Source organism: Dermacentor albipictus, chromosome 6 (genome assembly GCF_038994185.2).
Source record: "Dermacentor albipictus isolate Rhodes 1998 colony chromosome 6, USDA_Dalb.pri_finalv2, whole genome shotgun sequence".
Classification (NCBI taxonomy): Eukaryota; Metazoa; Arthropoda; class Arachnida; order Ixodida; family Ixodidae; genus Dermacentor; species Dermacentor albipictus.
The window spans coordinates 20,267,501-20,284,932 of NC_091826.1; the positions used below are offsets into that span (position 1 = coordinate 20,267,501).

At 47.8% G+C, this 17,432-nt stretch overlaps 2 protein-coding genes across 3 annotated transcripts in view; one reads left to right on the plus strand and one right to left on the minus strand.

Moving 5' to 3' along the window:
* The window catches only part of LOC135921017 (sodium- and chloride-dependent glycine transporter 2-like), a 24,148-nt gene extending 23,472 nt beyond the window's left edge, over positions 1–676 (plus strand). For both annotated transcript variants that reach the window (XM_065455308.1, XM_065455309.1), the window contains one exon: positions 445–676. In XM_065455308.1, the coding sequence (XP_065311380.1) occupies positions 445–549 (105 nt within the window). In that variant the 3' untranslated portion in view covers positions 550–676. The remainder of the gene's footprint in view (positions 1–444) is intronic.
* Positions 677–802: 126 nt separating this feature from the next.
* Positions 803–17,432, minus strand: part of LOC135921018 (uncharacterized) — a 34,378-nt gene continuing 17,748 nt past the window's right edge. Inside the window, exons 2-6 of the mRNA XM_065455310.2 lie at positions 11,467–11,589; positions 8,440–8,542; positions 6,883–7,128; positions 6,196–6,249; positions 803–3,341 (exon numbers count right to left, since the gene is read on the minus strand). Coding sequence (XP_065311382.1) covers positions 3,277–3,341; positions 6,196–6,249; positions 6,883–7,128; positions 8,440–8,542; positions 11,467–11,574 — 576 coding nt within the window. The 5' untranslated portion in view covers positions 11,575–11,589 and the 3' untranslated portion in view covers positions 803–3,276. The remainder of the gene's footprint in view (positions 3,342–6,195; positions 6,250–6,882; positions 7,129–8,439; positions 8,543–11,466; positions 11,590–17,432) is intronic.

The following is a 17,432-nucleotide window of genomic DNA, read 5'->3' on the forward strand; positions in this document are numbered from 1 at the left end:
TCGCTTCATACAACGTACCAATACTGATAGACAGAATAGAACCACACTTGCGTTAGCAGCGCATGCGACGCCAGCGCCGCCTCTGCAGCACGTACTTTTCCAAGAGCTGACGTCACGCGCATGCGCCGAGGTCGATGCCGGAGTTCTACTTTGGCAAGTCACGTGATCCTCCCGCGGTTTGCGCGGCAGCTTGCTTATTCGGCACCGACCTTGAAAGCGCACTCTCCAGTACTTAATTAGAAATCAAACGCAGCGTGAGCTGCGAAAGAAGCTTAACACCCGTTTAGATGTCTAGAGTGTCTGAAGGTGTGTGTTTTTTTTTTTTCGATGTGGATGCGAATCTTAAGACTAGCCGAAGCCCATATTTTCTATGAACCCTTATGCGGCACATGCGTGGCTACACCCCCGTGTTCACAGGCCCGCTGTCGCTTGCGCTTTTTGTAGAAACTGGAGCAGTGTCTCGTTCCCGCGTCAACCATCGAGCTGGGCCTGGCGGCCATGTCGAGCTCGGAGCCGACGCAGTTGCCCACGGCACACCGCCGCTTCTGAATCTCGCTGCAGCTGTCAAACGGCAGCGCAGACTGGACCGGACCGCCGACCTTCGGGTTACATTTCGTTATATATACCGGTGATGGCGCACTAAAAGAGGTCGCGCGAAAAACGCGCTTTTTGAGCTCGATGGTCTCGGAGGGAAGTATATCTGCACCAGACATTCATGTGCTATATAATCGATTCGCTGACATTGGTCGAAGTGATCTCGTGTGCCACGAGAAACGCCATATATATATAGCGTTGATCTTCGAATTATAGTGACTGCAGCTGGTGGCACTTTGGCGCAAATGCAAGACAGTGTGCGCGAGCCTCTCTGCAATTACACTCCATCGGGAATGCGACCGCTGTAGCACGAATTCGTACCCGCGACCTCGTGCACAGCAGGAGACACGAATGAGGCGCTGCAGCGCTTCAAAGAAGGCTTTTGCGGACGAAGGTTTCGGTGTGAGATGTTTGCAACCAAAACTTATATGCTCTGATTGATTGATTGATTGATTGATTGATTGATCAACCGATCAGAGGGTTACGTACGTTCCAAATTGGAGATCGCTGGGCCTTTGCTGCTGCTGCTGCGACACCGCTATTTATCAGCAGAGCTATAGGGGATACGAGAGGCGTCATCGTTTAAGCCTTCAGATTGTTATTATATTTTTTTATCTCGCGTGGTTCTTTAACGTAATTTGGTGCACGAGCCTTTTTTCTTCGTTTTTATTTCTTTTGCATTCCGCCTCCGTCAAAATGAGTCTAGTAGAGTTGACTGTTGGGCTAGTTGGTCGTCCATATTTGAAGTAGTAGCTTAGCGCAAATAAAACCACGAACACAAGGGAGACAGACAAGGACAAGCGCCTTGTGTTCGTGGTTTTATTTACGCTAAGCTACTACTTCAAAATGAGTCTGCCACGGCAGAGGTCGGAACCCGCCACACTGTGCTCGGCCGCTGAACGCCATTCAGCCAACGCAGTGAGCAAAACTTCAGCGCATAAGCAGAACCGATAGCGCAGAAACGCAACCAACCCGCAACAAAAAAAAAAAAAAAATGCAAGAACGCTCGTGTGCCTAAGTTTACACCGTGCGTTAAAGAATCCCAGGTGGTCAACATTATTACGCAGGCACCACTGTTAAGTGTCTTAGTCTTGCTTTGGGACAGCAGACAACGCGATCCGAGAGTTCGCGAGTTTGCATCGTGACACACACGCAAACAAACAGCGCGAAAGGGCATTCGATTCTTTTTTAGTAACATTTTATTGAGTCCAAACACTTCACACAGTTGAGCGAAGCGTTACTGTATTCAACGAAGTACAATTTCACGTGTCACACGTGTACGAATACCCGTAGTTAATGTCGTAAAACTACACGATTCGCAAACTCTGCAACACATATCTGCACCAATGCTGATGTATTACAGCAAATGCAGTAACTTGTGAACCTTTAAACCATCCCCGCAAAAATATATAACACACACGCACACCCGTCATCAACTCCGGGTCGTCCAGATGGCCGAAGACGCCGCAAAAGCGCAGGGTCTGCTCGCCGCCTGAGGAAGAGGACGGACCCTCCCGACTCCCCCACTCCCTAAACCCCATCTCGGACAAAATAAACTTTACTGCTACTACACAAGAAATCTTACATTGTGCTTTTCAGGGCAGAAGGCATGAAGTATTTGAGATGCTAGCATGCACGGGTAAACTGAGTAATTGAATGTTCTAGCTCTTACACATCCTGTGCTTGCTTGCAAAAGCTTGCATTCTTTTTCACCAATGGGTAAATGAATGGTTGAAGCATATAGCTGGCAGACAGCGCAATGCCCTGCTCAATAGAACATTAAAGTAACTATCGAAGGGGCTCACGGGAAAAGGAAGCGACGAATGTGCGCTAAAGCTGCGCCCGCCCCTTCCCAAGGGAAGCGAAAGGGTTGGAGGGCAGAGGGCATGCCCCCTGGTTGCCCCGCCACTCTGTGTTCGCACGCCTATGTTCCAGGTAGAGTGGTGCGAAATAGTGTTTCGGGGGGATAAGTGATATTTGCAGGTGTATGAAACTCTTCCGGATAATGGCGGCTGTTGTACATGTTTATTGCTATGTGTATCTAAAAACATAAAATAAAGTGTGCCTTGCAATTTTACGCGGAACACCGTTCCATTTAGATCAGTAGAAAACATCGGCAAAAATATTTCAGTTAGAGCTAGAATATACGTGGAATGAGAATACAGTATGGGTGCACTGCCCACCGCTCCGTGAGTCGGGGGGGGGGGGGTGCAGCCCACATTCCCGATGGACTAGCGGTGGTTTATTAGCAGATCTCTGTTGCAAGGACCAGTGCTATGACAGTACAAGCATATCCTGCCTTGTTGTGATCACAAGAGTATTATGCGATGTATCACCGTCGGGAAAGGTTCCCCCGCCCAAGGGCTGGCGAAAGAGAACAAAAATGGAGAGCGAGAACCGGGGACATTAGTGGCATGACTAACTGCCAACTCGACTCGGCCCAGCACTATAAATTAACATTCTGCAGATCAACATTTTGGGCAGGACAAAGACAACAAAAGCCCGGATCTTTGCTGTTCTCTCTAAGCAAAGAGATCGGTGCACAATGCAGTCCCAGATCACATGTCATCTTCCGGCACAAAGTATTTTCCGAGCAGACGTGTGCATAGTGCCGATTGAGGGTGAGGACATCAACACTCTTCCAGCAGATGGCTCCACTGTCGAAGCGCTGCCATGCCATGGTCAGGCTACAAAAATGGCGGCCACGACCAGGCTCAAGAGAATCCAGGACAGTCTTCCGCAAACTCCTACGCACAAGAAGAGGAAGTGTGAAATATTAGCCTTTCGGTAAAAGGTCAACACTTTATGGAATACCAGAACGCTGGAGATACCAGCTATGATGTGTGGATAAATGGATGGATGGATGGATGGATGTTATGAGCGTCCCGTTGGGAACGGGGCGGTGGGTTGCGCCACCGAGCTCTTGCTATTATACTGCTTAATGTCCTACCTAGGTTAAAAACGTAAAAAAGCCTACAATGAATAACTATGACGAAATTTTCTGACCTCCTATTGTGAACTTTGTTTTTGTATGACTCCCGTTTCTTGTCGTTTCTCTACTTCCACCAATCTTCCAATCGCCTCTTACTAATCTCTATTGCGGACATGTTTACTTTTCCCCCTGCTCTCGCTGAACCAACGGGCTTCGAGGAGGCCAGTGGTGCCTAAATCGACCGCTGCGAAGATATCTTCACATTCTAGTAAACATGCTCCATCGTTTCCTTATAGCTTTACCGCAGCAAGCACATGCGCTTTCTTTCTTATATCTAGCTTTAAGATTATGTTCTAAGGCATCCTAATCTCTCTTCGAAAAGTAATGAGCTTCCCCTTGAGTTATAAATTTGCTTTCCCGATTTCGTTTTTTTCCTCTTAGGTAGTCACTAATGGCAGGTTTCTTTTCTATTGCCGCCACCCACGAGATTATTTCAGCCTCTCTGACTCTCTGCTTGACTTTCTTTGTTGCTGTCTTGCTCACCATACATGCCACACACTTGCTGGTAAGCTTCCTAGTTCTTGTCCTTCGCTGTGGATCAATGTTTTTCCTGTACAAATACCTCAACACTCTCCCAGCCCATTTACTTTCTTCCGTATTCCTCAGTCATTCTTCTTCATAGAGCTGCTGTCATCATCATCATCATCAGCCTGGTTACGCCCACTGCAGGGCAAAGGCCTCTCCTATATTTCTCCAACAACCCCGGTCATGTACTAATTGTGGCCATGCCGTCCCTGCAAACTTCTTAATCTCATCCGCCCACCTAACTTTCTGTCGTCCCCTGCTACGCTTCCCTTCCCTTGGAATCCAATCCGTAACCCTTAATGACCATCGGTTATCAGAGCTACTGTATATGCTACCAACTGGCTGTATATGCTACCTTTGGTAGCATATACAGCAATTCTACTTTTTCATAGTTGGTGCGCCACCTTGTGGCACTGGTACCTACTGCAGCACACGAGTACTATATCGTAACCACAATATGTGGTTGTTACTAGGTCAACCTTAAGTGGTACGTAAGTTTGGAGTTCGACTAGTCTAACTGACTTTTAGCTTGTCCCCGTATACGTATTACCCTTCAAAGTTCACTGAATAATGGTTCACCTATGTCTCACCACCATAGTTTACTGGATACGTAGCTGACTGTAATGCAAACTTTCCGGTAACCTGGCATACCATGAAGTGTAATACGATGATGCAAAAACTAAGGCTCTGTATTGATGCACAGCAAAAATGCTTCTAAGCCACTGTGGTTCAAGGAGGCTTGGCAAGATGGCGCTATACGAACGCTGCTACTGTCTCAAACTTACAATATTTCGGTAAGGGTGATAGTTGGTTTTCTGTTGAAAAATGGTAAATTGCATTTATACAGCTTGCGGAAGTCGGCGGTGTCCAAATCCGTGCCCCAGCCCCAGCGACGGCTCCCTTTGGGTAGGAAATACAGATCTCGAAGGCTGTGCTATCGCTGGCTTCATGCGGCGGAAGCGATTGCGGTAGCCAGAAAGACGTCGTGAACGTTCAGCTTTTATACGCCGCCTACACAGGGCACCACTGACGTAGACTTGAGCAGCAGCGCTGGTGGTGTTATCTAGTGACGCTCCGGTCAACCGGAGTGAGCAGAACTATTGTCGCGATGATGGCTTCCGTGACACTTATCGGCTTGGATAAAAGCGTCGGCAGTTACTTTATTGCAGGTGGCGTCCGCATCGCGTGCCCCAGCGACGGCAGCCTCATAGCATAGAGTTTCTCACTACATTACCTAGAGGGAAATCTGGCGCTGCTGCGCTGTGGTATGCATGGGAATGCCGGTATATTGTGACTTCGGATTGGCATCGTTCTCGGAGAGTCACGACACCTTGAAGACGCGCTTGGCAAGTACCGTTCCGTCTGTCGCAATGATTCATTTTCTACTAAAACAGCATGTGAAAAGCTGTTTTAGCTTTATTATTACGCAAAACATGTTTTGTTTAACTATGAGAACTTGTTATTACGTGTACGACTATATAATACGTAAAAAGTATCAGCGAGCCGCTAAAGTTGGAGGATAGACGACAAGGTTCGCGCTCGCTTTGAAACAGTTTGTCGTCTGTTCTTGCTTTTCTTCGCTTGGTCGTGCCTTGTAGGTGAGTAAAGATGTAATATGCGTGAATGGAAACATTTTATGAAGATTTTACTTTGAGAACGCATTATTTGTGTAGCCAAATCCACGTTTTAGACGAAGCCTCTTACAACATCAGCCAACACGAGCCTCGCAGACACATATACCGTCATTCCCATGACGGCACGGTGCCCCCTTAAGAAACTCCCATAGACGGTGGCGCCAGATTACCCTCTAGGTGTTATAGTGAGAAACTCTATGCCTCATAGTAACGAAAACCACTAACGAAGGCTATGCTTATGCGTTCTGGAGACTCAGGAGAAGTGACGTCATATACGCCTTGGTTTGAACACCCTGTACTGCGATCACGTACAAAGTTTTGCGCTTTTGCGAATGGGCGTGTGTGCGTGTTTTAAGGGAACCTTTTGATATGCCGCAAAAGCCTACCGCAATCTTCAGAGTCGACTGAAGTATGTAGACAAGGATATTAGCGTAGCAGTGCTTGTCGTACCTGTCTTGAGCGATGATGCTCCTCCGTGTGGAATACCAGTCTCTGCAGGGTCTCCTGCACAGCGCAAACAAAGTGAATTATGCCTTTCGCAAACATTGTCTCGATTGCATATTATTCTTTTTCTATTTTATGCAGAGCTGCCTACGCAATTGTCTAAAGTGTTTCGTGCAGATTAGTTATTGTGTCCCTCCTGCATGCTTATATCTCTAGTATAAGAAAAATGTATCGCATTTAAATACATCTTTGAATATCAATGGCGACTTAGCTGCGAATGCGAGAGAAACGCACTGTCATATTACGTCACATTATGATATATCACTGCATGACCATGTATGCTCCGAACAGCCCTGAGTGAGTGAACAAACTGCTTATATGGTTAAACTTAAAGCAATTCCATCGTGCATTTCACAAAGTGTGTTTCATAAGGTGCAGTGTAACGACCAAAACTTTCTAACGTTCGGAGTACCAGGATGGGAAAATTATTTGACATTCATGGGGAGATGTCTGTATACGTTGTTCGCAATTAATTATTCCAAAGAAACACTAGATTCGATTCGCTACTGGCGCAATTCGATTCGTACTCGTTTTCCTATCAAGAACAACTATTCGCACACCCCTAATAAGTTGACATAGCGAGCAATGTGTATATTTACAGTGACGCAGCCCAGTTCATAAATATCGACGTACCACGAGTGTAGACGTCGCAGCTGTGGAGGGACAGGGAGGATCGCAGCCTGGTGTTGGCCCGGAACAGATGACAGCTTCCGCGTTGCGTTCCTTCACGAGCACAAAACTGCACGTGCTCGCATTCCCATTCGAGGTTGGTCGAACAGTTGGCGGCGCACTGCTCTAGGTCCGTGTCGTTGAGGATAGCCGATGGTGCCGGCCGGTTTACCTCGTAACCGGGGAGCTTCTGGTACTCTGCAAGGTAGCCTGTACAGGGGAATTCAGAACGGTAATTGAGCAAACGATGATGATGACTGGTCGTTTATCAAATATAAACGAGGAAGGAAAAGGAAGGAAGACGGAATCGCTGCTTACCGCACTGTAACTGTCTAGCTTTGAATGTGCACGCACCTGGACGGCGGTCAAGAGCGGTGTGATAGGGGCAGGAGAGTAGAAGGACAGGGAGAGAGGATAGCATAGAGGACAGAGCAAAGAAGGCGCAACTGTTTACATTTATCCAATGGAGCGACTAGGTGGGGATACATCCATAGTTCGCTTATGCAGCGATTTCTTCGAAAGAGTTTGTCACCAGGCCCCGTTCACGTAGGGGCGTTAGTTAACGTATAGCAAATGGGTAGCGAGGCCCGACTGCACGAGGAAGCAAACGAAACAGAAACACACGGGACAAAGATCATCCGATCAGAAAAGAGGTTGTGCTTGTGTCATCCTCTACTGCTACTACCTCGCTAAATCAAGCAAGCTTGGTGTCGTTTAGATTGCAGTATTGCGTTGAATCTGCGGATTTTTCTACTCTAACAGGGCGGACAGCGGCAGAGGAAAGGGTAATAAATGTAAAGTCAGACATGCAGAAACAATACACTGGATAAGAAAGAATTCTGGAGAGGAACCCTTCCATATAACGACATAAAAGAAGAAAAGAAAAGACAATAAAAGAGAGAGAGAGAAATAAATTAGAAGAGGAAGTTTTTATGAAGAAACAGAGGGCAGTGACCTACAGTTCTAATTCAGATCAGGGTGTTTGAGGACGCCTATAGATATATATGGGAGAAAAAGAAGATTCAGATGAAAACGACTCGTATGTAGTGTGTGTAAAAAGTACAGAAACCATTGATCGTACTGTGTTAGACTGTTAGAGACCCCTTCAACGGCTTCCCTGTATAGGCACCGTCGTATAATGCCCTCTAGACTGCTGTACTTACGCGTGATCTCGCGGCAGAAGCGTTGCAGATTCAACATTGCACAGTCAGCTAGCCGTACGCGTCCTTTGCACCCCTGCTTAACAGTCGAGAGACGCAGTGCATTCCCTCTCGCCGATGAAAAGGTCGTCGAAAGTAGTTAGTAATATGAGTAGTAGTGGTAGTAACAGTAGCGGTAATAGTATACTAATTGTCATTTTCTTTTTTGCATACATACACAAGAAAAGCGACACCGGTGAAAGGCGCTTGATGCACCTGACAACATTTTGGATCTTCTCCAAACCCCATCCCCTCTAAAACGAGGTCGTTTGCGAGAAGCATACGGTATTCATGTCATTGCAAGCACGTGAAAGCAGCCAACCTTTGATGGGCGGGTTTTTAGGGCCTAAAATTGTAGCGCAGACGGCGACCACGACGATCACCACAGTGGCCAGACCGAAGATGGTCAGACCCACGAGCCATGCCTGGAAATACAGCGGCGCAGAAAGGTAATTAACTAAAAGGACATTGAGAAGAAGCGCCAAATCAATTTGCGATAATAAAGCATGCGTTCAAAGCCCTATTTTTTGCTAATTTCATGGTAATAGGTTGCTAATTATCAGGAGAAAAACAAATGGCGGTCAAAGTTCCATTCCTTGAAATTCGTGCCGGCCGCATTTCGTTGGGGGCGAAATGCGAGAACATCCCTAGCTGCCCCGTGCATTGGGGGGACACGTTAAAGATCCCCTCGTGGTCAAAATTAATCGGAAGTCCCCCACTACGGCATGCCTCATAATTGGTATTTCGGCACGTGGAACCCCAGAATTCCATTGAAATGTTGTGTCGAAACCCTAGCGCATGTATACGTCAGAGTGATGCCACTAATTTAAATGTACACCCGGCCACAAAATATTACGGACCACGAAATCTTAGAAAAAGTAGAATATCTCTGCAATCTCACAACGCAGCCTAGTATTTGCATTTCGGGCCTCCACTAGAATATGCTAGGAACTTTTTAGTATACAGTATTACTAGCTATTGCTACAGGCTGCTCGAGAATTGAACGTTTTGCAACATCCCGTGGTCTGTAAACTTTTGTGCGTGAGTGTACTTCTTTTTTGTATATTTGGGGCCCCGGTGGCTTAGTAAAAACTCCAGCAGCTTGCCCAGAGTAATCTTTTAGATTATTTAGAATGAAGTTTAGTCCATTCCTTACCATGAAGATATTAACGAGGCCTGAGCCGACGCCATCGAAATTCGTGACGTCACAGCGAGCGGGTGCGGACACTTCAAGATGGTGTCGCCACACGTGTTTCGTTCTTAGCGTCTTTTCTGGCTTGTTAAGTCTCCCCTCAACGTAGACTTGTAATTTACAGTTGTCATTGTAGGTAATACGTCACGAAAATGATTGCAACCGCCTTTGGGCCTCGAAAGCAGGCCAGCCTAAACTTGACTCCGCACTCGACAAATTGAAATTGCACGAATAACGAGCGCGCGCACACACACACACGCACGCAGTGACTACTTTGTGCGTGTGAAAATATGTGAAAGGAGACGTTTTGTTATACATCCTCCACAGTGAATTTCATGAGGCTTGGTACGCATACACGAGTGATCAAACTTACCGGCAATGGAAAACACATTCTTAATTTACACATACACAAAAAAATCTTTATGATCGCAAGAAATGTAGAAAGAAAGAAGCCCTCAATTGTCACATTCACAACTTTGTAACTAAGCAATAAAGAAATTGGCAGTTCCGCCTGAAAGGTGAAGCACTGATTGCGATAGAAAATTAGTATAGATAGCTGTAGGAAGCAAGGAGAGTAGTTTTATCGGCCGTATAAACTTGTAAACATTCTCTTGCTAACTAAATTAACAATGGTAGAATATGTAAGCTTTACCCATCAAGGACGTAGAAACAGACACACAGAGACAGCGCTGTCTTTGTGTGTCTGATTCTAGTCCTTGCTGAGTCACGCTTACACATTCTGTCATGGATTCAAACCAACTAGCCTGTCTAACGTGTTAAGTTAACCAGCACGGCGTCAAGCGCGCTCAGGTAAACATGAACATATCTCGATCGATGAGCGCGGAAACTCGCTGTCAAAATTCTGGAGTGTGGAATCGCGGCAGCAGCAAGCGAATTGACCTTCATGCACGTCTCGCTTCAGCGCTAACGAAACGTCGAAAGCACAGCGTATACGAAGCTACCGGCACTACGCGCACTCTGTAAACATCGCAGATCTCTTTGAAGATGAGGCCCGCGCAGGCGCGCACTTTTGCCACGTCGCAGGTCGCTTTCAAGACACACGAGCGCCGGCAACGCGTCCCTACGGGGTCCCTCAAAGCGTCTCCTATACGGCGTCCGCGATTCGCGTGGCCAACGCAGTTGTAAACGCCGCGGTTGTCTCCACTCTGTACGGAGCGGCGTGCAAGGAGGACAACGAGGATGGATAGCAGCCGCCTGAGATGAACGCCCCTCCTTCCTCTCCTCAACACCCCCCCCCCCCCCCTTCTTCGCGTGCCACAGGAGAGTGCACGCTTCCGGGCCGCGTTCTTCGCTCGCGCATGCGAGACTGAACCGCGTACGCCGGCTCACCCTCACACGCTTTCACTCATACGGAACCTCACGGCGACGGCAGAAGTGCGCCTGGATTGTGCATATAATTGCTGTCGCAATAAAACGGCACCCACACTTCTGTAAACTGCACCTACATTAAAGCGAACAAAGTCTATGTATTACACATCGCTTTGTAGAATGTTGACCCCGTGCTTTGTACAATGTTGACCCCGTGGTTTGTGCAATGTTGACCCCGTGCTTTGTGCAATGTTGACCCCGTGTTTCGTGCAATGTTTACCCCGTGTTTCGTGCAATGTTTACCCCGTGTTTCGTGCAATGTTTACCCCGTGCTTTGTGCAATGTTGACCCCGTGCTTTGTACAATGTTTATCCCGTGCATATCTCCGCGAAGCGGATATATGCACGGGGTCAACATCTTGTGTCGCGCGACGCACGTCAAGTCACGCGCGAGGAAACGACCACGCACGTTATCGCCCCCCATTCATTCTGCGGGGGCGCGGCGCGGCACGGAGAGACAGGCTATCTGTATGTGTTTGTCTGCCTCACTGAGTTACCCGGTGACTCTTTATCACTCTTTAACCGGGTTGCTACTCTGGACTGCTCTGGCGAATTCCGCCATGTTGTCAAACTCTGTAATAATGGTGCTTGGAGCCAATCGGAGAGGCCGCAGCAGGCACCTGGACCAACCAGAGCTAACAAGATGGCGAATTCGGCAATGTGGCGGAATTCGCCGGCGTTCCTGCAGAGTGGCACTTCGGGTTCATTTTGCGGTTACAGGAAACATTTATAGGCGAATCCAACGGACGCAGTGAGGACAATTTATTACCTTTTTCTGTCGAATCCACGAGCTTCCATCGGCGGGCTTCTCGGCCTCCGAAGGACCCTCCACACCTCGTGGATCTTCGGCAGTGCTGGTCATTGCCACCTCAGGCATTGCTCCTTCTCCAGGCTAGCGGAAACAGAGGAAACAATGTAAATGGCATCGATTGATGGAGGAGGAAAAAAACGTATCCGCGCTTACCGAGAAAGCACGCTTTAATTTTAATACAACAAACGAAAGAGTAAAAGGCTTTTCTTTTCGTTATAAGTCGCAGTCATGTATTTTGGAAAGAAATAGACGCATAGGCGGGTTTGAGAGAATCTCCCTAGGCTTCGAACTCATTTACTGCGACAGCTGCAGGAAGCTCTCGATCGCGACATGCACAGGCATATTCTCAAGTTCACGGTGCAGACAACCTAGTATAACGTTGCACACAACGTCCATCGTCCACGTCCTCCGTAATACATATGCGCACCATTCTGTACACGGTGCAAAACCAAGGCGCACTTAAGATGTGCGAGAGCGTATAGTGGCATACAGTTACCTGTTCCAAACTCTTGATTTCGTTTCATACAGGTATCCATGCACTAAGTGGAACACATCTGCGAGAATGTTGCACTTAGTGGAACTTACGTGGAACCAGATTAACGCCCGTATTCTCAAACGATCCTTGACTCGAAGTTCTTCCTCTGCACCGAATTTACCACTGCACCACCCCTCGATTGAAAAAGACTCTACCTTTCTTTTTTTCTCTACAGGAATTGATCTGGACGTTCGCTAAAGAGCAGTGACCACTTTTGTCGAAGGGAGGCTTTGTGACGAGGTGGAGGGCTGAGTGGTGCAAGCTTCACAATATACAGCGTTAGGAGTGAATCGGAGTGAATAGGCTTTGCGCCGGGGATAAGACCGCGGTTATAGCACTGCATGCCGATGGGTGGGCGCGAATAAATTATCGGAAGACTAATTTGCAGGAGGGCGAAAGAAATTTTGCGTAATTCTGTGAAAAACCTACTTGCATTTAATTCGGAAAAATTTTGTTGATTCCTGGCAGAGAAAATGAAGGCAAAACTCACCATCTTTGACATTCACGCCAGAACCTCACCGCCGGTACGTTAGCGTGGTGTCACGTGTTTCAAATTTTTTTCTCTCTCTCTAACTTTTATGTGCCTTCTTAGCAACGTGAAAATTTCCTGAAGCTTGCTAATGTGAGCCATATTGGTTTCTGGGTCGGCGTCTCCATAGCTAAAGAGCAGTGACCACTTTTGTCGAAGGGAGGCTTTGTGACGAGGTGGAGGGCTGAGTGGTGTGAGCTTCACAATATACAGCGCTCGGAGTGAGTCCTCCTCCTCCTATATAGATAGGGCCCCTATTTATATAGGAGGAGGAGGACTGGAAAAGGAGAGGCAACATAATATTGACACGTTACATTGTCATTCTTCTTCGGGTGCATGACCTGCCTTTCACCCGCTAACCGCTGTTACAAAGCTATCGCAGGCCACAATAAGCGGCTCGTATCGGAACATACTCGAAAGGCTATACGCTGGAGTGTACGGCTATGTGAATAGTCGACGCACTTGACCTGCAGATCAGATTTCGACCATCGACGACTGTCCTCGCCGCTATCGTTGCGCATTGTGTGTCACTAGATTTTTATGGACGCAAGTTTGGGCCCAACAAATAGATAAATTCGTGACTCGAAGGTTTGGCACAGCATTTTCTTCGTTTCTTTTTTTTTTCGAGGTGAAAGCCTTGAGTATAAACTCCATGCAAACGATCTTGCGCGCGACAGCGACAAGCGACGCGATGGAGATGGCTGTCGCGTTCGCATCGTCGCCTACAAATTGTACCCCATGCAAGCGACCACTTCGAGCGACGTCTCCCCGGTGCTGCCGGTATGAGGGCAGCAATATACGTGCCGGAACTGGCGTGACGCGTGCTTTACTAATTTAAGTTGCTGTGTGTTACTGTAAAAAGCAGCATAAGATATTTCTGAAAGTCTTGCAGTATGGGTTCTTATCCTTGCACGCATAAAAATTCAATCGTTTGCTGGTTCCGTGCGACAATCGGTATTACTTCAGTGATGTATATACATCCAGTTCCGGCTTCGCCCTATTGGCTAGTCGCTCGTGGCACTTCCGGGCGACGAGCGACGAATTCTAGATTTCCACAACCGAGCGACAAGACCTAGCGACATGTTCAAGCAACGGCCTGTTTCGTCGCTCGAAGTCGTCGCTCGTCGCCGTCGCGCACAATATCACTCTCATGGGGTTTAGCTTTTTATGCGCGTCATAAAGCGAAAAATCCGGTGCTCGGCGTTGTCATTTTTCTTCACCTTCACTGCAACGTGATAATATAGGATCATGGTATGTACAGGCGAGGCGAACGGGATTGTGCTGGTGTAAATATGCAAGAGCTTGCCAATTAGGCAAATATACCTTGGAAAGAGAAAAGAAAGAAGGTTTGCGCTGCTTCGAAGGAGAAATCACGGGACCTAGTATGCTTCCCAGATCTAGTAGTTCTTGAGAAGCCAGAGCCCGTTCCAGTGTAATAGCGAGCCCTTTCATCTCGACAACCTGGTTATTTCAACAAAATGCGTTCCGCGGTCTCTAACGACCCACATTTGCCGCAGTTAGCGTTGGAGTGGTCGGTACTGCACACACACACACAGCCTACAGTAAGTATACCTGTGAACGCAAGTTGCTGCAACTTGCGGAAATTCGGTGACCGATTAGTAGTCTTTGGCGAGAAACTTTCCGTGAACTCGCAGGAACTAGCGATTCTCAGACGCAAACATTCAAAGCAAAGAGGCGAAATGAGGTCCGCTTCAAACAGTCATGTGCACGAGCAGCGATCGTCTCACCTCCCTGAAAGGAACACAACTCTGTCACAAGATATGTGACTCGTAAGAGAGTATGCTCGCCTATTGTCCTCCTTATCACACCGAGGCTGCGTCGACGTGCCTTCGCTTTCATCTCTTATCGTTGGCCGATGAAGGAACCTTGCAGTAGTGCCGGTACCGTCCGTAGCAGTTTCTCTAACTTTTGGAAGTGCAAATGTCACTTATTGCTGCGGAGGTTATTTTGCAGCAAGCAACGAGTAGCAATTGAGCGCGTCTCGGTTCGTCCTTTCGTTCATGAATGAAAACAAAAAAAATATAGCAACCACGCGAGAGAAAACTTTCACCCTCTGTTCTCTCTGACTTGACGGGTAGATTTTATTGATCGATTGATTTGGTTTCACGTCCCAACGCAACGAAATGACTATGGGGAGACGCCGACCAAGGAAACCAATATGGCTTACATTAACAACCTTCAGAAAATTTTCAGGCTGCTAAAATGGCACATAGGAGAGAGAGAGAGAGAGAGAGTTTGAAACACGTGACAGCACGCTAACGTGCAGGCGCGAGGTTCTGGCGTGAATTTCAAGAATGGTGAGTTTTGTCTTCATTTTCTCTGCCAGTAATCAACAAAATTTTTCCGAATGAAATGAAAGCAAGTTTTTTACAGAATTGCCCAAAATTTATTTAGTCCTGCACATTAGTGTTCTGATAATTTATTCTCGCCCACACATCGGCATGCAGTGCTATAACCGCTGTCTTTTATCCCCGACGCAAAGCCTTGCAAAGTTAACGGCTACAATTAATAAATTGCAACACGCACCGTTAATTAATTGTTTTAGAATAGAATTATATAACTTTTTTTAATTAGGTGGGTATATGTTTCGCTTGTGCGCCTCTCTTAATAATCCCGCTCAACGTTTATATTGCTTAACAGTTCGGAAAGTTAAAGCCGTGCACAAAGCAACCGCGAGCCACGTATTTACCTAAGCCTATGCGGAATACCTGCGGGCCTGTCGTTATGATCACGTGATATTGCATTTGCCAAATTCTCGCGCTTTGATCGAGCCAACGTGAAGTTTGGCAAAGGTTTGTCGACAAACTTTATCGGAGTTTGTGTGTATTGGACTTTCACTTAGTGTATAGGAGTCAAATCTGTTTGCGCACTTCTAAAATGCTTTGTATTATGCCTAAGGGCAAGCTTTCGAAATAATAAAAAAAGAGAAATCTTAGTGCTGTTTGGTCGGCGCAGAGCCTTGAAAGGATAATTGGCGCGCAGCCAACATATACGCAAACTGCAGTGTTGCAGGTAAAAACAAACACACAAATAAAATGAAGTCGTTTGGACTTTCGACTGTTGTCGCGCTACTCAGTCGCATGTTGTGCGCATCCACGAGATGTATATAGGTCAGTGCGGATATATTTTTCAGCTTCCTTCGGAACTGCAATACGCAAGGGTTGGCCAACTGTGTACGTTCAAGCATATCTTATCGCGCTTAGGCCTGCGCGCTCCTCCGTAGAAATCTCCGCGGATCGCTGCCGAGTCCGAGATTGGCCTGTGGCGCGCTAGGCACCTGTCAGTTATGCGCCGAAATACAAGTTGCTGGAAAACACGCACGCAACCAGAGTTCGAGAAGCGTGCTCGTTTTGTCTGACGCTGGTCGTCGCCATTGTATGCCGCGACAGACCGTAGAGATATGTCAACGAGCGTGTCACTGATCGTCGTAGCCACACTGTCGATAAACATTTTCTATCTCTCTCTTTCCTCGCCAGACATCAGCGAGTTCCTTTCGTCGTCGACGGGGAAATGGCCGTTCGGTCGGTTGTGGGAAGGCGCCACCCTATAGGGCGACGCCTTCGCACAACCGATCGAAGGGCCATCCTTCCTCCATGGATACGGCACTGGTCTATAGACCAGTGCCGTATCCACGGAGGAAGGAAACTAAGGAGAGGCCCTACCCCCTCCGCGCGTTAGAAGAAAAGTGTGGCGGAAATGACGTAGTACGTTCTCATTTCTTTTGCTGTATGGCCACGCCTTTTGGGCCACAATGGCGGCGTTGTTAAGGTTTTGAGCGCTCACACGTGTTGCTCTGGTAGGTTTCGTGCCGTGGCAAAGGCGCTGTGTGGGCGGGTTTGCGTTAGTCACCGTGTCTTGTTGCGCTGTGTTACCTGCACCGTGCTCTGCCGGATGTTGCGCGAGCGCGCGGTACCACGCGTAGCGCGGCGTGGTTTCGCGAAAGATGTAAACAAGAGAGGAAGGTGGCCCAAAAGGCGGAGCATCGCCATGAGCAACGCCAACTTCCGGCTTCACTTTTGCTTCACAAAGAGTGACGTCAGGGCCTCTCCTGAGTTTCCTTCCTCCGTGGCCGTATGCAAGAATGGGGGGGGGGGGGGGGGAGCAGAATGAGGTCGCCCCCCCCCTTAAGATTTCGTTAGTACCGCTATTTATTCTTCCCAGGCGTCGAGGAAGGAACCTTCCTCCGTGTTCCCAGGGTTGAAATAAGGCTTCAGGAGGAACCTCTTGCCGCGCTCCCTCTCGGCGGCAACATGCAACACATAAGACCACGCTCTTCTCTGAGAAGCCCACTACAAAGCCGTCGAACTACAAAGTGCGAAGACCGCGGAAATTTGCCGATGTGCTCGCGCGCGCCACCGGGTCGCCGTACGCGATTGCTTCTCCGCTGGAACTTTGTTTTACAAATCTTCGGCTGCCAAGTTGGAGGGTGCTCACCTTACACGAGTCTACACGGTGTGGCGTAGGCGATATTCTGCTCCGTACATACACTCTTAGGAAAATTTACACCCTTTAGGGCGTATCTTGTCCCACAACAATAATCGTCATCTGCATGTCTTGCCCGCATTTCCTTTCATTAACGCGGCGAGTCCGGTACATCCCAGTCACGAACGGCATGCGGGTTATCAGCGTGACGCAGCATTCTCGACAGGAAAGTAGCGAGCGCCGAGTTTTCAAGAGAGGAAACGCAAGCAAGGGACATTTTCGAAATGGCCGTCTGTGTCTCCAACACCCACATCAAAAAGTAAAAAAAAGATCCTCTGTACGGCCCTGCACTTGACATAGCGGGGTTGACAGGAATAAGGAGACGCACGGATCACCAATCGTAAAACGGGCGATGTA